Source organism: Triplophysa rosa, linkage group LG2 (genome assembly GCF_024868665.1).
Source record: "Triplophysa rosa linkage group LG2, Trosa_1v2, whole genome shotgun sequence".
NCBI lineage: Eukaryota > Metazoa > Chordata > Actinopteri > Cypriniformes > Nemacheilidae > Triplophysa > Triplophysa rosa.
The window spans coordinates 16,478,964-16,500,087 of NC_079891.1; the positions used below are offsets into that span (position 1 = coordinate 16,478,964).

The 21,124-nt window shown below is 37.7% G+C and overlaps 1 protein-coding gene across 4 annotated transcripts in view; it reads right to left on the bottom strand.

Annotated features, from left to right (window-relative positions):
* Positions 1-21,124, bottom strand: part of wdfy3 (WD repeat and FYVE domain containing 3) — an 86,700-nt gene that overhangs the window by 62,519 nt on the left and 3,057 nt on the right. For all 4 annotated transcript variants that reach the window (XM_057350056.1, XM_057350064.1, XM_057350048.1 and 1 more), the window contains exons 2-8: positions 11,347-11,557; positions 10,112-10,235; positions 8,841-8,950; positions 3,030-3,191; positions 2,672-2,864; positions 2,226-2,412; positions 1,214-1,380 (exon numbers count right to left, since the gene is read on the bottom strand). In XM_057350056.1, the coding sequence (XP_057206039.1) occupies positions 1,214-1,380; positions 2,226-2,412; positions 2,672-2,864; positions 3,030-3,191; positions 8,841-8,950; positions 10,112-10,235; positions 11,347-11,526 (1,123 nt within the window). In that variant the 5' untranslated portion in view covers positions 11,527-11,557. The remainder of the gene's footprint in view (positions 1-1,213; positions 1,381-2,225; positions 2,413-2,671; positions 2,865-3,029; positions 3,192-8,840; positions 8,951-10,111; positions 10,236-11,346; positions 11,558-21,124) is intronic.

A 21,124-nucleotide genomic window follows, 5' to 3' on the forward strand; every position in this document is an offset into this window, starting at 1 on the left:
ATTTTCATTTTTGGGTAACCTATCCCTTTAACACCGTCATATGGTTATTTTAAACAGTCACATGCTCTTTAACAAGAGTTTATGATTGTATACGGTATACAATATTACTTGGAATGTCAGCCGATCAAATGATTGTTCAGCAACATAAGCAAGCACTTTACCCTGCATATTAAAACATATTCTCGTGCCTCTCAACCTTTTAACACAGTGCTGATGTCGGCATGAAAACGACACTCGGCGATGCAGGGAATAAACTGGTGTTGATTGGCTTGTTGGAAAAGAGGAAGCCTTGATGTGACTGGGTGCATAAACAACATTATCTGCTGGCGTTATTTTAATTACAGCATTTAATGGCTCTTGGCGAAGCGTAAGACGGGCCAAACAAATAACCTAACCAGATTACCAGTAGGTGTCTGCTGTTTGCCTCCCCCTGTCCAATTAATGCCATTTACAGCCAGTGAACACTAATGTTTTAATTCTCCCTCCGAAAGCGCAGGCCTCTCTCCTCCCCGTGTGATTAACAGTGTAATCTAGTCTGGCGGCAATGGGAGGCAGCAGACGCAGATGAGGAGGTTAATAAATCAAACGAGGATGCAGGGAGGAAGAATACTGCTCATCTCCCTCAGTGGGTTAGACAGAGAGGTTAAATCATTCTGCAAGCTTGTAATAAGGAGTCATTCATGCGTATCATTTACATCATTTTTGTCAAATTTTAAAAACCGAAATTTAGCACAAATAATTACGATACTACAGTACATCATATAAATTACAATGTTGAGATGAATATGACTGTATATTGCTGGAATTGTGTTTTATTTCAAACTACTTTGTTGTTTAAATATGTCTTGTAATGGATATTACAACACAAATATTTGCTTATTATTATTTAGACAAATATTTTTACAGTTGGATAAATAAATGTAAACATGAGGGTAGGAGACATGACCCAGGTCGGACTCGAACGCGGGTCCCCGTGAGCCAACAGCTCATGTATATGTGTCTGGAGTGCTAACCACGGGGCTGACAGCCCTTGAGTATTTTAACAGCGAAGGACTGTAAATCCTTTACATAGCAAACAAGCCATACGAACATATCTCAATGTTTCCTGGCTAAAGTTCAACATACCCTGTATTTCTCATCACCAGCTTTCACAGCCAGCTGTGCTGTGAAATAATATCTCAACATGTTAGCTGTCATTTCATGGAGCACTGACCTTTCCCAGAAGCCTGGGGAACCACAAAACCTGGAAGCAGGAAGGGCGCACCGGTGGTGAGACAAGCTGTCTTCAGGTCACTGACACCGTATGTGGTCAGAGCCGTCACCAGGTTCACCAGGTCCATTAGAGCATCTTTGGATTCATCCTCTTTGGCCTGTTCCAACCTAAAAGGCACAGAAGAACAGAATCACCACAACCGTTCAATGGTTTCTCAAGAATTATTATGCCAATTATAATATCAAAATTACTAACATCCAATGCAGTTTTAAAGCACAGGCTAAAACAAAACCAAAAACTACAAGCAACAATGCTGAACAATTCATGTTCATATTTACATTTTAGGAGGAAAGTTCATATATATATATATTGCTAAGGCACTTCTGGGAAAATTACCTTCTTATATTTCTAATCTTTTAACATTGTACACAAATAGTTATTGCACCAGATCTCAATCGTATTTACGCTTAAAAAGTTCCAAAAGTGATTTGCAAAGTGTACTTAAATTGGAGTGCTTACCATCGTTATGCACTTTTAAATGTATTTTGTATTCTGTTTTAAAAGATTCCTGTAAGTGTTTTACTTGATATTAGTTTTTGGTACTGAGTATTATGTGTTATGTGATTTACTACCAAAGTAGGAAAAATTGCTTTATACATTTTTTTGTTCTGTTAAACACAAAAGAATATATTTTTAAGAATGTAGTAAAGCAAACAGTTCTGGGGGACTTTTGACTACCATTGTCATTTTTCTTACTATGGTAGACAATGGTGGCCAAAAACTGTTTGGTTACAAGCATTCTTTTAAAAATCTTTCAGAACAGAGCAATTTATACAGATTTGGAACAACTCGAGGGTTAGTAAATATTGATAGAATTTTTATTTTTGGGTGAACTGTCCCTTTAACTAGAGTCCTTGTTTAGAGCCCCAGGGAATGCACATTCTCGTAAATGCATAAAAGTATCTGCTAAATGCGTAACGGTAAAACCATGCATAAATAACAGATCAGGCACCTGATCATAAGATCTATCAGGAAGGTGTATCCCTGACACATGCGGAAGTCGTCCAGTAGCGTCTGCGAGACGTCACTTGAGTCCTTCAAGAAGCACGAGAGCCCAGCGAACATCTCCACGATCTCCAGAGGCGAGAGGTCATCTGACTGCTGCATGTTCTGGATGCATGTTGACAAACACTCTTTCTCTGTAAAAGAGAGCCAGAACACTCTATGTCATGATGATAGTGCACCATCTTATAAACTAAGCAGCACATATTAAACTGACCTCTAAAAAAACTTAAAGGCACAATTGTCATTTGTGTTTATGGTTACGTAAGGTTTAAATGATACTTGGGTTTACAGGATTCGAGCAGCAAATCCGTCTCAGCATTACACATCCATGCACGTCAGTATCTAGAGGAAAAAGCAATCGGGCAGAAACAGAGAACTATCGGCAGAGCTCACCATGGATATATTTTACGACATTGACGCTGAGGCCATGCCGGGATAGGGTGGTGAGAACTTCTCCAGCGCTCTTCCTCCAGGGCAGGTTGTGGGGGGGACACCAGGAGGTGATGGCACTGAAGAGCAGCTGTAGATCATCTTTCTGAGCAAGTTCCTCTGCCGGAGAAACAAAACTGCACAGCTTCACCATGATCTAAAAGGAAAATCAGGAAAGAATGAATGGTCAAAGTGGAGAAATACATTAAAACGGCATTCCTATAATCATATGGTGATAGTTCTTTATTAAATCTTATTCTAAACAGCTCAATGATATCTACATTTATAATTGTGAGGAAAGTATTCAAATGAATAGACAGACCTGCACAAAGACTTTCTGTAACAGGGCTCTGCGGTCAGCCAGAGGAAGTTCAGTCTGGGTGGCAGCAGGAACTTCGGGCATGTGAGGGAGGTCGAAAAACAAGTACAGACATTTCACCAGCGTGGAGGGCACCGACATGGTGGTCATACAGTCCACTGTTTTCTGCAGAAGCACAAAACAAAAGGAATTCAAAATCTGGTTAAAAAAACATTCAGGAAACGAAGACATGGTGTAAAGATTCATTTTGTATCCAGCTAAATGACTCTGCGAAGTGCTTAATATTTAAGAAATATGGTAGTTAGACTATGTAAAGAGAAGAAAAATTTGAATCAGTGAGTCAAATGGGATTAAATGCCTGCAATCCTGTGACTCAGACACTGTGAGAAAATCCTCGTATCTGTGAGTTTAACGAATGGGTGAAATAGGGATTACAACAAATCCTCAATCTGAATTTGAATACCTGAATCTGTGATTCTTGTCCTTACAACAGAAAAAAACATCAAATTATTATAAATAATTTTCTGTAAAACTGTAATTTCACAAGAAAGTTAAGAAAAGCACTATAAAAAATATACATGAAAATTGTATAAGGATAGATGTATACAGTAGGCTGTATATGAATTATCAGTCAATATTGGACATAAAAAATCCCACTTATTCAATTCTATTCAAAATGTATTTCTACAGCACTTTTCACAATTTTGCATTGTTGAACATGAACATTGAAAATACATATTAGTACTTATAGTAGAGGCAGAAAAAAAAGAAATGATGACATATGTAGAATACACGATAGTATTGCAATTTTTTTCATAACACGTACATTGACAATACAAGCTGTACAAACGTGCAATTATTTTCTGTTTTATCAGCTGTAATTTCTTTAATCTACCAAAAATCAGCACTCCGCAACCATCCAAACATTAAACGCTGAAAAATGTGAACAGCTGCTGCCAAAATACAGCCACACACGGGAGAGGGATGATGTCATCGCTCAGCTCTAAAGGGGCTCAGGTGGATGCGATGCTGCAGGCGGGTCAGATCTTCACTCTCTCAACCGTGTCACCTGCAACCGTCACGGCTCTGACACTAATCACAGCACATCCTGCTACTGATGCCAACGCAACACTGATGTAAGAGGATAAAATCCAATCGACTGCTTTTAAGAGTCAGGAAAAGGATAGGGTGGCAAATGATTCTCTCTCACACGCATACACGCTCACACACGTATCTCTCCCTGAATCCGTACGCACAGGCTGCAACACAAAAACATGCCACAAAGGGTCAAAAACAGCCAATATTATCAAATTAACAGCAAATATTATCAAAAAAATCCAATATTATCACCCCAAAGTGGGCATTGAGATGTAGCCAAAGAATCCCAGCAGTGTATAAAGCATGCATAACAGCACTGTCACGCTCACTTTCTCACACAAATGGCACAGCAAAAGCAATACGAAATGAAATTCAGCATATCCACATTTTCATTCCATAAACGGGATAAAACTGGCAAAAATGTAAAGAGCATTTTTCATTCAAACATGAGTTTGGGTAAAGGCAGGTCACAGTGATAAAGCCTCCTTGGCACAGTAAATTAAGGTCCATGTGTGAGAAATTGCAACCTCAGTGTGACTCAATGCATGAGATGACTTCTCTGATATGGCAGAAGGTGAAGGCTTGGAAAAGGCTCTGTAGTAGTATGCCTGAACGCTAAAGCAATCAAACAAACCAAAATAACGACTTTAATCGATATATTCTCCTGTCTTGTCAGTCTATGGTACGCGTTCACAAGAACACTTCGACGCATTCAGTTGGGCAAAAAAATGCAAGTCTTCCTCAATATCAAAATCATCAGACATTTTGCGAATATCAGCTTATATACAGTGTGCGTCTGCTTGACGCACCATAAACGGACATGACAGAGGAGAATATATCAATTAAAGTCATTCTTTTGTTTTGTTTTTCACACAAAGTATTCTCGTCACTTCAAAAAAAATCCAACTGAGCCACTATGAGCGGATGGACCAATTTAACGATGTCTTTGGTACTTTTCTGGACCTTGACAACAACTATAACCGTGATGTCTATGAGGAGGCCTGGAAATCTCTCGGATGTCACCTAAACATCGTTATTTGTGTTCCGAAGACGCCGGGAGGACCATGTTGAACGTTATGTGTGTGAGTAAAAAATAACACGATTTTGATTTTGAGATAAACTTTTCCTTTAAGTGCTATAATCGTGTCCCTTGTGCATCTACCAACTCAGAAAACGTGAAAAATGACAACACAGAAAGTTTGTTCACCAAAACAAAGTGACTCTGCAAGCAAGCGAGAAATCGAGCCGATCAGATTTCGCTCCTCTTCTGACATAGGAACATTGTAGCAAAGTGTCATTTCTTCAGTGTTGTCACATGAAAAGCTATAATAAAATATTTACTAAAATGTGAGGGGTGTACTCACTTCTGTGAGATCCTGTATGCAGAAAATGTTAAGAAACAGTTTGATGTTTAATATTAATAGTTATTATATGAATTAATAACATTAGGAAAGTATTCATTTAATCTTCAGAATCAGTATCAGCAGATATCTGATATGGGTATCGGCAGAGAAATGTAATATTGGGGCATCTCTATTTAATATACACTTTGCTGCACTCTGGAGTGTTGCTGCGTGAAATAAAATGTAACATAATTTTACTGTCTGTCAGATGCTGGGTTAACATCTGAATGGCTTATGCACTACATGGTAGATAAACGGAAAGACTTTGGCGATATATCGGCTGATGTCAATATTTTTACAAAAACTTGAAATGCTGGCCGACATTATCAGCCAATGCAGGAGTCTATCACTTGAGAAAAGAATGATTTGATAAAAATAAAATAAATTAAATTAAACAATTTTGCTCCAGTGTTTTTTTTAACATGGTTGCATGAGGAAAAAGCTTTTAGATCTAGCATGTTTTATATGACCTTCTCAAGGAAAGCTTGTCTCATCCAAATATGGCATGAGGCTGTGCCAGAACACAACATGGTCCTGGGTCAAGTGTACACGACAACTACAGCCGCTACATGATAATGTCAAATGCAGGAAAATACCACCGGCGAATAAAAAAGAAAGAGCTGGAGGACTTCTCACAGACCAGCAATGCAAGTCTCAGCAGTGGGAAAAATGTTGAGACAAGAGAAAGAGTGTCCGTGAGGGTGATTTGAGGGTGCAGTGGGAATGTTGAGCATGAAGAGCGTTCTTATAAAAAGAAAAGAAAAGACTTTTGTTGTTTCTGAGGGGCGGGTGTTGCCAGGAGCACTGCGTTTTGTCTCCAACTCGCTTAGAATACAAACATATTTTACCCCTCAAAAACTTCTCAAAACCAGAGTATCCTGCCTGAAATGATAGTGGTAATGTAATTCAAACTCATCCTACGGATTACGACAAACTCTTATAAATTGCAGGGCATGTATTAGAAGATGTCATCTTTCTGTGTTGGTTTATTACAGTGCGGCTGGTTTCAAGACAAGAGCAGCATGAAGAAAAGTAGCATGATCAGATGAAAGTGGTTTAATTGTATATTCTATGTAAATGCAGGAGGAGCGAAAATAAAATGCTTTGTGAGAGAAAGAACACTCATTAGGGCACAGAAAATCTACACTTCTGCACTCAGTATTTTTGTGCACCTGTTCTTTTCATCGTGTTATCGAGATAAATTATCTTTAAGGATTAGAGATTAAACTAGACTTGTGGCAAACAACAGACTTCAGAGAGATTCGAGTCTGTTGGCAAAACAACTAAATAATGACGTACCTCCTTTATGAAAACATGCCAACAAATAAACAACTTACCCACTTACACAGAATAATTAATGTTTTTTTTGGGCATGTCCCAAGTTATTTTTCATTACCTTGGAGCATTTTACTATAAAGGGGATACATTTTTATGGTAACAGTACATATAACACATATAACGGTTTCACCGGACACGTATGCCTGGCCCAAAGTTAACTTCCGGTCTGCGTTTGTTGATTGGTCTTGTATGTGGCTGATAATATAACTTTTAATATTTTAATTAATTTATATTGTTTATTAATTTTATATTAATTTATACATAATTGTTTATATAGTATTAAATAAACAATTTGTTGAATTTTATTGTATGTTAATTTTATTAAATAAGCAATTTGTTAAATTGGTCGTGAAACTTTGTCGCAAATAAGTTTAGCCAAGTAACGGTTCCTCTACTGGTAACCGAAAATAACACTGACTAGACAATAGACATACTTTTAACTTGCTAGCTAATGTAATTTACTTGTCATTTCTTTTGCTTGTTATCAGAAAAAATCAGTAGGGACTCTATTCTTTGCGGATGTGTACTGGAAGTTAAGTTTGGGCCAGAAACGCATGCATGCGCAGTAACGTTTCTTTATGGGCAGTCGTGGCTATAATGGTTAGAGAGTCGGACTTGTGACCAGAAGGTTGCCGGTTCGATTCCCAGGGCCGGCCGGTAACGACTGAGGTGCCCTTGAGCAAGGCACCTTACCCCTACTTGCTCCCCAGGCACTGCAGTGATAGCTGCCCACTGCTCCGGGTGTACGTGTGTTCACTACTCTCTGGATGAGTTAAATGCAGAGGTCACATTTCGGGTATGGGTCACCATATCTGACTAATAGGTCACTTTCACTTATGTTGTTGCTTTGAAACCATCTATACATCCACCGACATCCTTTAGGAGTGCCTATGACATCATCATGCCCTTGTATTGGAGCAATCACACGCCCAGGTTATTGTTAACCATTTACAACCCCACAACCCAATGCAAAATATTCAGAAACTACCCCGTGCCATTGCAAACTAAACTAAGTTGCCAAGTCAAGGTGTCTACATCAACAAGGTAAAAATGGCTGGACGTGACATTTTAGTTAACAGTTTCAGGTGACCTAAAACATCAGTCATCCAGACTGACAGAAGATAATCTGGTCAACAACTCCAAAGACCTGATGATAAATGACACGACAGATCTGTTTGATCAATACCTCACAGTACAGGGACAAAATGCCTAAGGCCTATAAAAACCACAAGAAATTTAAGATCATGTATGTGGTATGTACTCCATCACAGAGGTGTGGTCAGTAACCCAGAGTTCCTTTCAAAAACAGCTTCCCATTCATAAAATGACCCAAGCCGGAACCAAATATATTGAAATACACATTGTAAGCTTGAACTTTGGACAGCTTGAGAAATGAAACCTATCAAAAACACCAAGCTATCCAGAAACAGAGAAAAAGGTTACGTGAAGTCTAGCCTGAAACCATCTTTAAAACTATTGTTGGAGAAGCCATTTTTCACAAGAAGATAGATGGGATAGGTCTCTGTTCAGAGGTCAAGCCTCAAAAACTCAATGGTCATGCCTGACAGCACTGACTAAGAACAAAGTGATGGAAATGTCATCGTATCGGTCCACCTGGCTCACCAATCCCCCAGTGAAAGAATAGGGCAGTGTCCAGGTCAGACTAGCGATAAGGGGGTCTTATTCAGCTGCAAACACACAAGGCACACGTCAAAACCAGCTGCTTCATATTCAAGGAACAAATCTGTGGACAGGTGTTGACAGAGCAAACCTAGCATGGACGACAGTACGTTCTTAGTGTGGATAAGTGCTGAGTCTACGACTTTTACTGTTGAGTCACTGAATCTATTTATAGATCTTATTCCTTGCCCAGATCAAAATGATTAAATTATTCTCTGCTCATTTTTATTTGCTGTACCTATATCAAGTGTTACATATTATTTGTTGAATCTGGAGTGCATTAAACAACACAGACCTGTCCGGAGGAGGCCAGCAGGTTGATGGTGGTCAGGAGCATCCAGCCCCGGCTCGCCTCTTCGCTCTGATTTACCTCCAGAAACTGCACAATGGCTCTGCTGGCGGCCTCTGTGGGAGGAGCACACACATAAACGCAATCACTGACACGTTTGACAGTCTGCGCGTCTGGATCAAATCCATTTTCACACGTCAGCTCGTGTGTGACTGGCCTCATCTGGGGAAGGACGCGGAGACAATAACATACATACTAAATGTCTTCAGAGGTGTATAAAGACCTTACATAAAGAAGCGTTGTGTTTTTATTACCTTATAATGAGCTTTTCCAATTTACATACACCGCAGATCCCCTTGCATGGAATTCACCACGTTGTTTTTACAGCAGCCCTAATCGGACAAACTTCCCAAGGAGATAACGTATTTACAAAACGCGCTCTGTAGAGCAAAGAAGCGAAAACCTGATGGCATGTTTGTCCTGTGTCAGTTGTTGTAGTGCTTCGAAACGGAGGGAGAAGGGTGGAGTGAGCCATTGGTTGCAATTTGCAACCTCACCACTAGATGCCGCTAAAATATCTGTTTTGCTCCTTTAATCCGAGAGCTTTATTTTTGAGGTCTTCCAAAAGCTTATAGAATAATATCACACTAGTAGAGCAATCGCACCGGCATTAGTTTAAATAGAACCAAAACTGCCAAGTGTGAACACACCCTTTATTTAATATGCTAGTTTTTAACTAGTGTTTCCCAATCAGGATTACATCTACCCCACAGGGTACTTAAGCAGATATTCAAAAGGTACTTGATCTCGATATTGCGATTTTGAAACTATGAAACAGAAATTATACCATAAAAAATAAGGCAGTCAAAATATTAAGATATGTAATTAGTGATATTTCATAAACATATGGCACTTTAATAATAATTCTATCTTCTATGAGAAAGTTTCTCTAATTTCCCCCAAACCGCCAAAACCTTTGACTAACAAACCAGCTCAAAGTGTCTCATTAAAGAAAGAGCTGAACATTTTGAGTATCAACAGTTTAAATTTGGTAAATGAATCACTGTAAAAATGTAAAAACATATTGAGTATAACAAAACATTTGTGTTTTTCTTTGAAGAACTGTAGGATACATACAAAACAGCTGGGAAAGACTGTGCAAACATTCCTCTGACCTTTTACTTCAACTCACAATTATACAGACTGGAACATTGTCTTTTGTAATGCCTTACAGCTAAGAGCATATCTGGTGCATGTGTGCGCATATGATAAAGTACCTGTTGATTTATTGGACGCTCTCCGTCTGATCTCGGTCACCATCAGTCTGGACACCTGCGTGGTGAACTGCAGCAGGTCTGAGAACTTCTCATGCATTGTGCTCGGTGGACCGTTCCCAAAAACCTGTCAGACAGAGACACGGTTATACACACACATATCAAGGCTTTTTTCATGCAAACCTTTTTCCCTCTGCATACACAAGGACCTGTAGGGCTCATGCTGAGATTAAATCAGGCATCACTCTCTTGATGTCTGAAGAGTCTTATGCTCAATTTTGGTGTTGTGTCAGTTCAAATAACAGAAGAAAAACACTGAGTACCCAATCTTAGCCCCATGATTTCTGGTTGCAGTAATATTGATTCTTTTTAATAAAGTTATAAATCATTGAATTAATATATAGATTATATTAACTGTTTTTATATATAATTATATTTACTATAATTGTTTTCTGTTCAGAACGAATATCCATTGGTTAAAACAATAAAATAATAATCATAACAAATATTCAGCTAGACAAAAACTAAACCATTGCTACTATTTGTGCTTGTGGAATAATTTGGGTCTGAAGAGTTTAAAATGTACAGTCCTCTCGCCAAATTAATGAAAATCAACATACATACTGCTGTGTTAATCATGTTATAATATGCAACAATTTCAGAAGGTTCTATTACACCTTTCATATAATAAAGCTTTGCACACAGAGAGTCTGGTTAACGCATTTCAACAAGTGCTCGCCAAATGCACGCAGACTATAGAAGGTCAGCGGCCTCTCATTCACAATGATGAGCTGTAACTGATGTCCTCTACAATCTTTTCTCGTGGCATAATTAGGACCATTATGCACTTCACCAGCCAATGAGAGACCTTTAAATTCATAACGTCTATTTAATTTTTTGTATTATTTACTAATCGTTTTATGATTTTTTTCAAGTAAATGTGCCTGTCCAACACCTCTGAGTGCCCGTAGCTGCAGAAACACCCATATGTATGTATGCTTCTTTGTAACACTTTACGATAAATTTCCACTCATTAACATTAATGCATTAGTCAAGATGAACTAATATTGAGCATTTTTACACCATTTAGTATTTTTTAGTAATGTTAGTTCACACAATCGTTCATTTTTCATATAAGTGAACTGTCTACTAACTAAAGGTGAAATGCTATTGTATTTTTTAATCATGCATGTTAAATGATGACGCTGTTTCTTTAAGTAATCCGTTATCTCTCTCACCCGGTTGAAAACAGGCAGCATCATGTAGAGTTTCTCCTCCTGCTCTTTCTGTGTCATATGACGTGGTGGGTGGCAGAGCTCGGAGAAGAGGCGGCGCAGGTGCATGAGGCCCAGCGCGTTGTCCTGCGGGCTGCACTCCTCCTGCCGTGGCCGGCCCATGATCCTCTTCACCATATTCATCTTTAGAGGCTTCTTGAGGCCAAAGCCCGCCCTGAGAGATCACACGTACAGAGAGAAGAAAAGGAAATGAAAGGAGGAGGGGGAAATAACAAGATGTCAGGGAAATTGATTGTCGATAGTGAAAGTCCACTTCTAATGTGACATGATATTCTAGCTTCAAGTTGCAGATCAAATATAGTCGGTTTATTTTTCACAGTGCAGAGTGCACAGCTTCTGCCTGAGTGTTCTTCAAATGATGATTCTGCTGCAGAAACAGAAATACTGCTGGACACACACGTAGAACTGTGTTCATTTCAAGGACACAGTGATATTGGAGAACTTTGCATACAACTAAACAATATTTTTGTGCAAATTATTGAAATGCATTGTAGCATTTCGAGACTTATTTCGTCTCTCATCTATAGCAGATTTTAGACCATATTAAAGGGGTGACCCCGCATAGTCGAAAATTCGATGCTTCCATAGGAGGAGCCTGATGCGTCGACCAATCTCACAGTCGAATCTTCACAGAGGTGTTATGCAATGGGGATTATGCCGCTTTGGTTATATGGGAAGTGGCGTAGCAGACGGGATATATTTATGATATATTTATATTAAAATAATATTATTTATGATGTAAAGAAATGGGACATTTTTAGGGTTGGGTACAGAAACCCCCGGCGCATATGAGCGCGAGGTCTGGCTATGACCCAGCGCAGGATAGCGTCTCTCAACGTCTTCTGTACTGTGAGACCGGTAAAGAGAAGCAGCACGTTCCGCACGCACCCGCAGATGATGTGTACACCGTTTCCAACATTTGTCACTTACTGAATGTTTGGGCATTTAAATATGAATTAACACTTTGTCTGTAAATGCACGAGGTTCGTTACTTAGACTGAACTTTGCATTCGACTATCCGTCGACTATAGGCAAGACGTGACAATTCTGATTCGATTATGTATATCCTTAGTCGAGGACACTCCTCCTACCATATTATTATACTACTGTATATTACAGATATTATTTACTGTAAAAAATGGACTGCTTAACTGTCCAATGTATATTCTTGATAAGGATTCTGTTAGCGTTATTCTTTAAATAGATGTTTGTTTATATATCTGACTAGTTAAAGGGATAGTTTATGTCATCAAATATGTCATTACTCACCCTCATATTGTTCCAAACCTGTAAAAAATTATATGATCAGCTAAACACTAAAGAAGATATTTGGAAGAATGTCAGTAACCAAACAGATCTCATCCCCCATTGACTCCCATAGTAGTTATTTTCCCTACTATGGCAGAAAATGGGGGATGAGATCTGTTGGTTATCGACATTCTGTTTGGTTATCTTTCTTTGCCCCGGTTTCACAGACAAGGCATAAGGCTAGTCCTAGACTAAAATGAATGTGTGACCTGTCTTAACTGAATATAACTTGCCCAGAAATATCTTAAAATATATCAGTGCCATTGTTTTGTCTCGAGATGCACACCACTAATGTATTCTTCTAAGGTATTTTTATAAAGGCGACATAAATATCTTAATTCAACTAAGGCATAGTCCTGACTTGAGCTAAGCCGTGTCTGTGAAACCGGGCATTTGTGCTCAGCAGAACAGAGAAATTTATAAAGGTCTGGAACAACCGGAGGATGAGTAACTGATGACAAAATTTTCATTTTTGGATGAACTATCCCTTTAGAGCTAATAAACTAATAAAATTGTTAGTGGGTTGTTTTAATTAATGTTACAACCATTTTAACATTATTGTGCCTTTATAATCCTTTTTAATGACACTGTCATTGGTGCCAATGTTAATGTCATAATCAGTGTAGGTGATGACATCATTAAGAGTGATGATGTCATTAAGAGGTGATGGTGTCATCTGTAATGTCATAATGACCACAGTGATGATGTCATAATGAGCAATGATGTCATGGCATAATTGCAGGCAGTGATGTCATAATGAGCAGTGATGTCATCATGGGCTGCGGTGATGTTATGATGTCAATGATGATGATCATAATGACCAGAAGTGATGTCATAATGAATAATGATGTACTGTCATATTGACTGGCAGTGATGTTATAATGAGTAATGTCAAAACAAAGACAATATCATAATAAACACCAGTGGCAATGTCATACTGAGTTAATGCTGATGCCATAATGACTGCCAATGAAGTCACAATGAGTACTAAGGAAATTTTAATAAAACATTTTCACTAACAATTAGCTTTTACAGGGTTTGTACGTAATAATTGCAAGTCTTCTATTTACTTCACTAGACACAGGTAACGCAGGACAAATAAAAACAATGGATCTCAATCTTTTTTATTTCAAGGTTGGAGGTTGTATTAGAAGACTAAAAAATGCCAAAACAGAAATGCTACAAACTAAAATCTAAAATAAATTAAAATAAAAGAGGAAAACAGGAATAAGCCAGTAGGTCAGTAGTTACAGCTTTTACATTAACTGGAATCTAATGAAAAGACAGGCTTGTGTTCCCTGTCTAGACAAAATTAGTATCTGTGTGGCGGTTCACAAGTTCCCCTCGCAGATAATAAGTTGGGATGGACAGTATGAGTATTTGACGTGTTGTCCCGGGACGAGGGCTCCGAGCTTTGTGATTCTCCCCGAACTCAGAGTATCTCCCCCTTGACGCAGGAGAGGACAAGTGTCGCAGCAAAGATCAGCAGCAGGAGTTGGATTTTATTCATCATGTGAGAAGAGTGAAGTGCTCACTGAAGTGCCGATGGCGGAGGCTTTTCTGTCAAAGAACATGCAGTCTAGTAGAATATGTAAGCACTGTCATCAAGAGCCGGTTACGTTTTAATTTTCCTGTTTTTCTCATTTTAAAAAGGCAGTGTTTTGCCATTTATTTAACATAAACGTTTTTCATTTCAAATTTCCTTTCTTATTCATTTCTTATATATTTGTTTTTTGCACAGTGTGTGCAGTGATTACTCGTTTTGTTAATATAGGCAACTTATTTAACATAAAGGTTTTTTATTTTCATTTCTTATTTATTTATTTGCTTGATGTGTGTCGTTATAATTCGTTTTGTTAAAAGGCAACCTATCTGACGTTAAGGTTTTTTATATTGGTTTCTTATTTTTTTGCATGGTGCCGTGATTATTCGTTTTGTAAGGTCTGTGTATAATATAAGCAAATGTCATTGTACTTTTTTGTAGTTTTGTGTGCCTTTATTAAGAAAGATATTGAACCCACCATTAATTCAATTGCCATTCCCGAATTGCCACTAATTCAAAACTAAGATTAAAATGTGTTATGAGCACGGCCGCATCTTCGACCACACCACAGCAAACCCCCCACCCCCGGTGTCACCGGTACTTCCGGTGTTTTTACACGTATAATAACCGGTGGGAAAATTTCATCACCGCCACATCCCTAGCTCCTTCCTCTAGACCAGTGGTTCTCAAACTGGGGGCCCCAAGATGGATCCAGGGGGTCACAGATTTTGTGGCATTTTATGAAATTTAGAAATTTATCATAGATTTTATGCAATCAAACATCAGAAAAATGACACCACCAACCAAAAGAATTGAGGTTCCAGCATTGTATAACTGAATGTTTTTGGTTTAATTAAAATTCTAAGTTTAAGATTATACGTCTTTATATGGGGGGCCACAAAGCGATGCACTTAACACAAAGGGGCCTTACAACGAAAAAGTTTGAGAACCACTGCTCTAGACATTAAACATTCAGCACTCATGTACCGGTTTCTGAGACGTCAGTCACTATTATGATTATTTTAAGAGCTAGAATGCAGAGCTCTGAAGACACGCTGCATCATTTCATCAGGCAACAGATTAAATAGAACTGGTAGGAAAGTTAATACTAGCACACATAAAATTGACATACAAATATTTTCTTCTTTGTCATAAATACTCATAAAGACCAAGTCAGACATAAACACAACGTCAGACATAACCACCAGAGATACTGAGAATGGCAGTGTTTTTAAATGGTTAACTATTAACCTATTAAATTTGTCATTACATGAAAATCTAAACAAGCATCCCTTATTAAAAATAGTAATTGAACTGTAAGATTTTGCATTTGAATGTCGGACATCAGCTTGTACTGCTTGTAAGGTTAAACTGTAATGTCAACTGACTGAGTTCTAATATAGCAAATGTTTTCTTGCTTGAGCCACAGTTGCACAACACTAAAAAATACAGTAAATTTAACGAGATTGTTCACACAAAAACTTCAATTCTTTTATCATTTCTTTACCCTCATGTCATTCCAAACCTGTATCATTTTCTTCTACAAAACACAAAAGATATTTTGAAAAATGTTGGTAACCAAACAACATTGGCCCATAGCCCCCTACAGACTTCCTCTGTATGGACAAAAAAACCACTGAGAAATTTCTCAAAATATCTTCTGTTGTGTTGCACAGAAGAAAGAGTCATATTCTTTGTAGTTCTTTTAAATGTTTATTTTTAGGTAAATTAACCCTTGGCTGTTAGCCATTTAGATTACATCTTACTAGCCTGAGAAGTGAAACAAAGTGTAACCGTAATTTGCTTAAGTAAATTTACAGCTTACATCTGTTTCAAAAATGAAAATCTGATCTATTTGTCATTTCTGAATGCATCATTCTTGGGACGCAGAGAGGCAGATTTTATGTAAATTGCTGGAGAGTAAGGTCACTGGAACATGAAATCTTCAGTAAAATGTGGCTAAGCTTTTTACACTTTAAGTCTTTCATGGCATTTCTTAGAGAGCTGCCAACTCCAATGACTGTCTGAGAAAAGCAAAGTAAGCTTCAAAGGCCTGCTTGAGAAAAAAAGCATAGCTTCAGCCTCCTCGAAGCTTTTCAAAGTCTCTTGGGAATGCTGAGTGACGTAAAGACAAAAACTTCAGATCTGTCACTGTTGTGGGTGATGGAAGTGTAGACTTGGCCAAGTAAACAAGAGTTACATCAATATAAAACAGCCCACTGGACTCCAGGACAGACATGAACCTCATAGCTCTTCAAATATTCATTAACTTCATGTCTCCCTGACCTCAATTTTTTCCTGTTAACATTAACCGTTTATTTTGTTGTTTTAATCTGATTTATAATCTGACATTGTTCACCAATAGCTTTCATTCAGAGTAGCCATCTTTTGAGGTACCTGATTATAAAACATAGCAAATTTAAAATCTTGCTTACTAAAATCTGTTAGCAAAACATTGCCTGATATAAAAATGTATTTACATTAAAAAAATGTGAGAATTATTAACATTTAAAAAATATAATTTAACTTAATAAATGTAATTGACATTTCACAACAACACTGAAAAAAGGTTTTCAAGCAGTACTTCATCCAATTAATAATTTGTCTTTCAATTCAGTTTAACATTATTTGTTTTATTTTTAAAGTATTTTTTTTTTAGTTCAAAACATGACATGACAACATTGTTAAATATAACTATTTCTAATTAAAAGCTGAACTAAGAAATGTACAATTTCAAGGTTACACACAGGCCAGCACATGCGCATTAAACACAAAGCTCGACCAGTCACCACAGTGGTAACTCAGAGCCCGCACATTATAAACTCTCTCTGGCACGTAGAAAAGCCAGAGCCGCGCGCATCACAAGCTCTCTCGTGCGCTGAAAACTCAAACCCCACACATTATAAACTCTCTCTGGCGTGAGGAAAAGCCTAAGCCACATGCATTGCAATATTGATTTGTAACATATATTGGGAAACAGCCAACTATCGTCTAGGGCAGTGTTTCCCAACCCTGGTCCTCGGGGCACACCTTCCAGAATGTTTTAGATCTCTCCCTATATAAAACACCTGAATCAACTAATCAATCAGGTGTTTCATATAGGGAGAGAACTAAAACATTCTGGAGGGTGTGCCCCGAGGACCAGGGTTGGGAAACACTGGTCTAGGGAATCAGCTATCACCGATAGGTCTGAGGATCGTCGATACAAGATAGTATCGTCAATCGGAACAACCCTAATTCCCTGCACTTTTGAATTACCGAGTTATTTGTAATAGGGTTTTGTTTAGTGCACGCGCTTCTCAGACTGAAACTCACAAATTCTCCCATCATAAATCGATTAGTATTAACCTGGAGTGGGGACGTCTATTCATTTGTAATAATTGCTGAGGTTGTCTGTGCTCTTAATCCCGTGCGAATCGACCATGTCTGTCATTTGTAAAGAAAAAATTTCCCTGCCAATGTTACGATATTTCGCCGAACACAGAATCTGCAAAAAGACAGAGGGGATCCTCGGAACACGATCACAGGTCTCAAATGCTGACAGGTGCAGTGATATCGTTATACCATACAACTAAGTTATTTATAGACAAACTATACGCATTGCCTTGTCCTCATATCCAGGAAATAAGTATGTAAATTTGAGTAAACTCACAGGCTTCACTTATCCCATGCGAAATTTAGACGTGGGGAGGTCATTTTGTAAATCACACAAAACAACAAGGAACAGATACGTTGTAGATTCAGTGTCATCTTTCCCGATTTTAAAGGTGCGATGATGTGGTGTTGTTTATTGTTTTATACTGTTGTATGAGGTCTACTTATGACGTTCGCGTGGTTTTTACATTCAAAATATCAAAATCAATAAGTAATAGGCTATTTTCTACCCAGGTTTTGAGGTCAGCTCTGCAAACGCTCGGTTTTAATGGGCGTGCCGCATTGAAGACTTTATAAGTAAACACCCACCGCTTTGATTGGATAGCAGTTTGCGTAGTTGGAGCCTTCTGTGAATTTGGTTTGAGACGTAACGTTAGGCACATTAGCACCATTCACAGTTTTCGCAGGGCATTATAATAATCTGGAGACCTCCTTGTGATTTATAAATGACCTCCCCACATCAGTATTTCATGTGACGCATTCGCAGATGTGATGGCAAGGCTTTGAGTATAGTTTGTATAGCCTATCGCTGTATTGCGTTTAATAATATATGAAACGAACCGAACCGGACCGGAACGCGAACCGGACAAAAGATCACCACGATCGCGGGTCTCAAATGTTACGAGTTTCCATGATAAATAAACAAACAGGAGACTCCCAGTAACTTATGGATATGACCCAGCACCCGAAATAATACCAAAACACTTCAAACAGCCTCCATTATTCGCAAACGGTGGATAAAACCTTAAAAAACGATACATGAGCCTGCCAAATCACAGAGATCCCGATTTGCACGGGCTTAAGATCACAGACAACCTCTGCATAGATCAATCGATCAATAACAAAGCAATAGTGACGCATAGTACAAAAATGTTTTACTCACAGTCACATAAGATTGCTGCGCCATTCGTATCGGATCCAATATGGACGGCACAGCACTGCTTTTTAATTTGAGTCTCTCTACAAATCCTGTGCCTTGTTCACGAAGGAATCCTCGGAGAAATGAAACGAACAAACGCTCCATGTTTTTCCCACATGAGCTGGAACGTCTTTAAAAATAAACTTTAACCCCGCATTCCTAATATCAGAATCCAAAGGAAGGTTATGCAGCGACTGTATTCTTCCACAACCTGGGATGGCACAATATTTAGCTATCTTTAACGACATGTTTGTTTATTGCTTGCTAGCTCTATCTGGTTCCACACCACTGCTTCTGTCATGAACCAGTGAGCGGGGCTGGAGAAGTAGTCGTTGATATTTTTCTTTGGAGGTGGGGTTCAACCTATCAATGTCGTCATAGATAGGTGCATTCCAGAACCTGACATTCGCTGGGCCTGGTGTCAATAACAGATGCAATCTCAGTAACAAGGGCGTTTTCAGTTCTGACACTTACAGGATGTTCGCGTGAATACGATTCCCTCTTATATAACAAAAGCTCGGGTTAAAATTGTGATTTCAATTTATGGCACCTTTAAGAGTGTGTATGCATGAGAGGGAATGTATGCGTTTGTGAGAATGCGCGTGTGTGTGTGAGGATGTTGTGTGTGAGAGATTCTTGATATTTTCTCCTTCCTAAATTCTTTTCCAGGTGTCGGAGAAGGAAGAGGCTGAACAAATTTTTCATCAGGAAAGCAGTCATTAGAGATGCACAAGCTGTACCGAAAGACATTGGCGTCATACTTGAGGGACAATAAAGGCTGTTGTTTTCTAAGGTCAATGTTTGCCAGCTTTTACAAGTTAAAAATCTGACAATACTGAAATTGTGGATGTATGAAAGTAATGTACTTTATTAAAGTTAATAAATATTGAAATAAAAATTATTGGTGTCTTTTTTATTAGATTTTTGATATAATTAATGGGAATCATGTTTTATTAAATCCATATATTTTTGTTTAAAACTAATAATAACGCAAATAATTTCTAATACATATTTCTTTAATGAGAAACAATTGTTTCATTAAATCTATATCTATTTGATTTGTGAAAACAAATAATTTTGTAATATTATTTCTTAAATGTGAATTTTTGTTTTGATTAAATCTATATATTTTTGTTTAGATCAAAAACAGAATTTAAATTAATTGACTTTCTTCAACAAGAAAAATATACTTTTGTGCCAGGTTTTATAAAATAGCTTTCATAGACATATAAAATATTATTTAGGGCAAGTTATTTATTTTTCATTGGCTCAAGTTATAAAATACAGATGTGAATCCTGTAATGTTTTAATTATTTGAATGAAAACCTTTTTTCAGACTAAAGATCACATTTATATTTCCTTGGCATATTTTTGGAAGAAGCATACAAAATGGTTTACAAGAAATTAAATGCACTCTTATGTAGATTCATTGAAAACCTTTAGATTTTTATGTATTTTATTAAAATGTAATTAATTTAATATAAATCCTTTAGATTTGGAATTTAACTTTATTAATCAAACCCTAAGAATTAAAAAGTAGCAAACCCCCAAAAATATACCATTACAGTTCACAATACAGGAAGAATATCTATACAATAACACAAGACTATGACTATACAATGGCAATGCTAAACCAACTCTATGTATAATACAGTTGCAGCACCGTGTATGTTTTTATTTGGGGTATAGCTTGAGTTTTGCAAATCTTAGATGTCACCATAGCTTACGCTGTTGTCGTCAATGTTGTAATGTGGCAAAATCTAAACTCCAGTGATTAAAAACTTAATACTTGGACTTAACATTTTGTAACAATTAATCTAGAAAATGTTCTTCCATCCCCATTTTTAACTGCAAAAACTTTCTTCAGACTGCCTTTGACTGGTATCTTCAACATTTACGTAAGCAAATCAAGCAAAAATGATAATGGCTCAGCATATCTACAAGCCAAATCAAGATGGTCCAAAATGATGATCAAGATTCAACAACATTAATTGAACAACATAAATATATGCTACTTGCTACTTTGCATGACAAAATATCCTCTATCAGTCAAAAGACTATCCTCTGTCAAGTCATTGTGCCGAATGCGTCAGCATTTAATGAAGACCTTTCGTCAGTTCAAACATGTCCTTACTTGATTTACAAACAACAGCCAGAAATAATGTACTTAAAGTCTTCAAACATGACAAAAAAATCGGAAAAACAACGACTGGGAAAACAATTTACACCTACACTGTCTGACGCAAACCTTCCATTATTTCTAGAAATGAGCGAGGCCAGATATCTAACCTTATTTT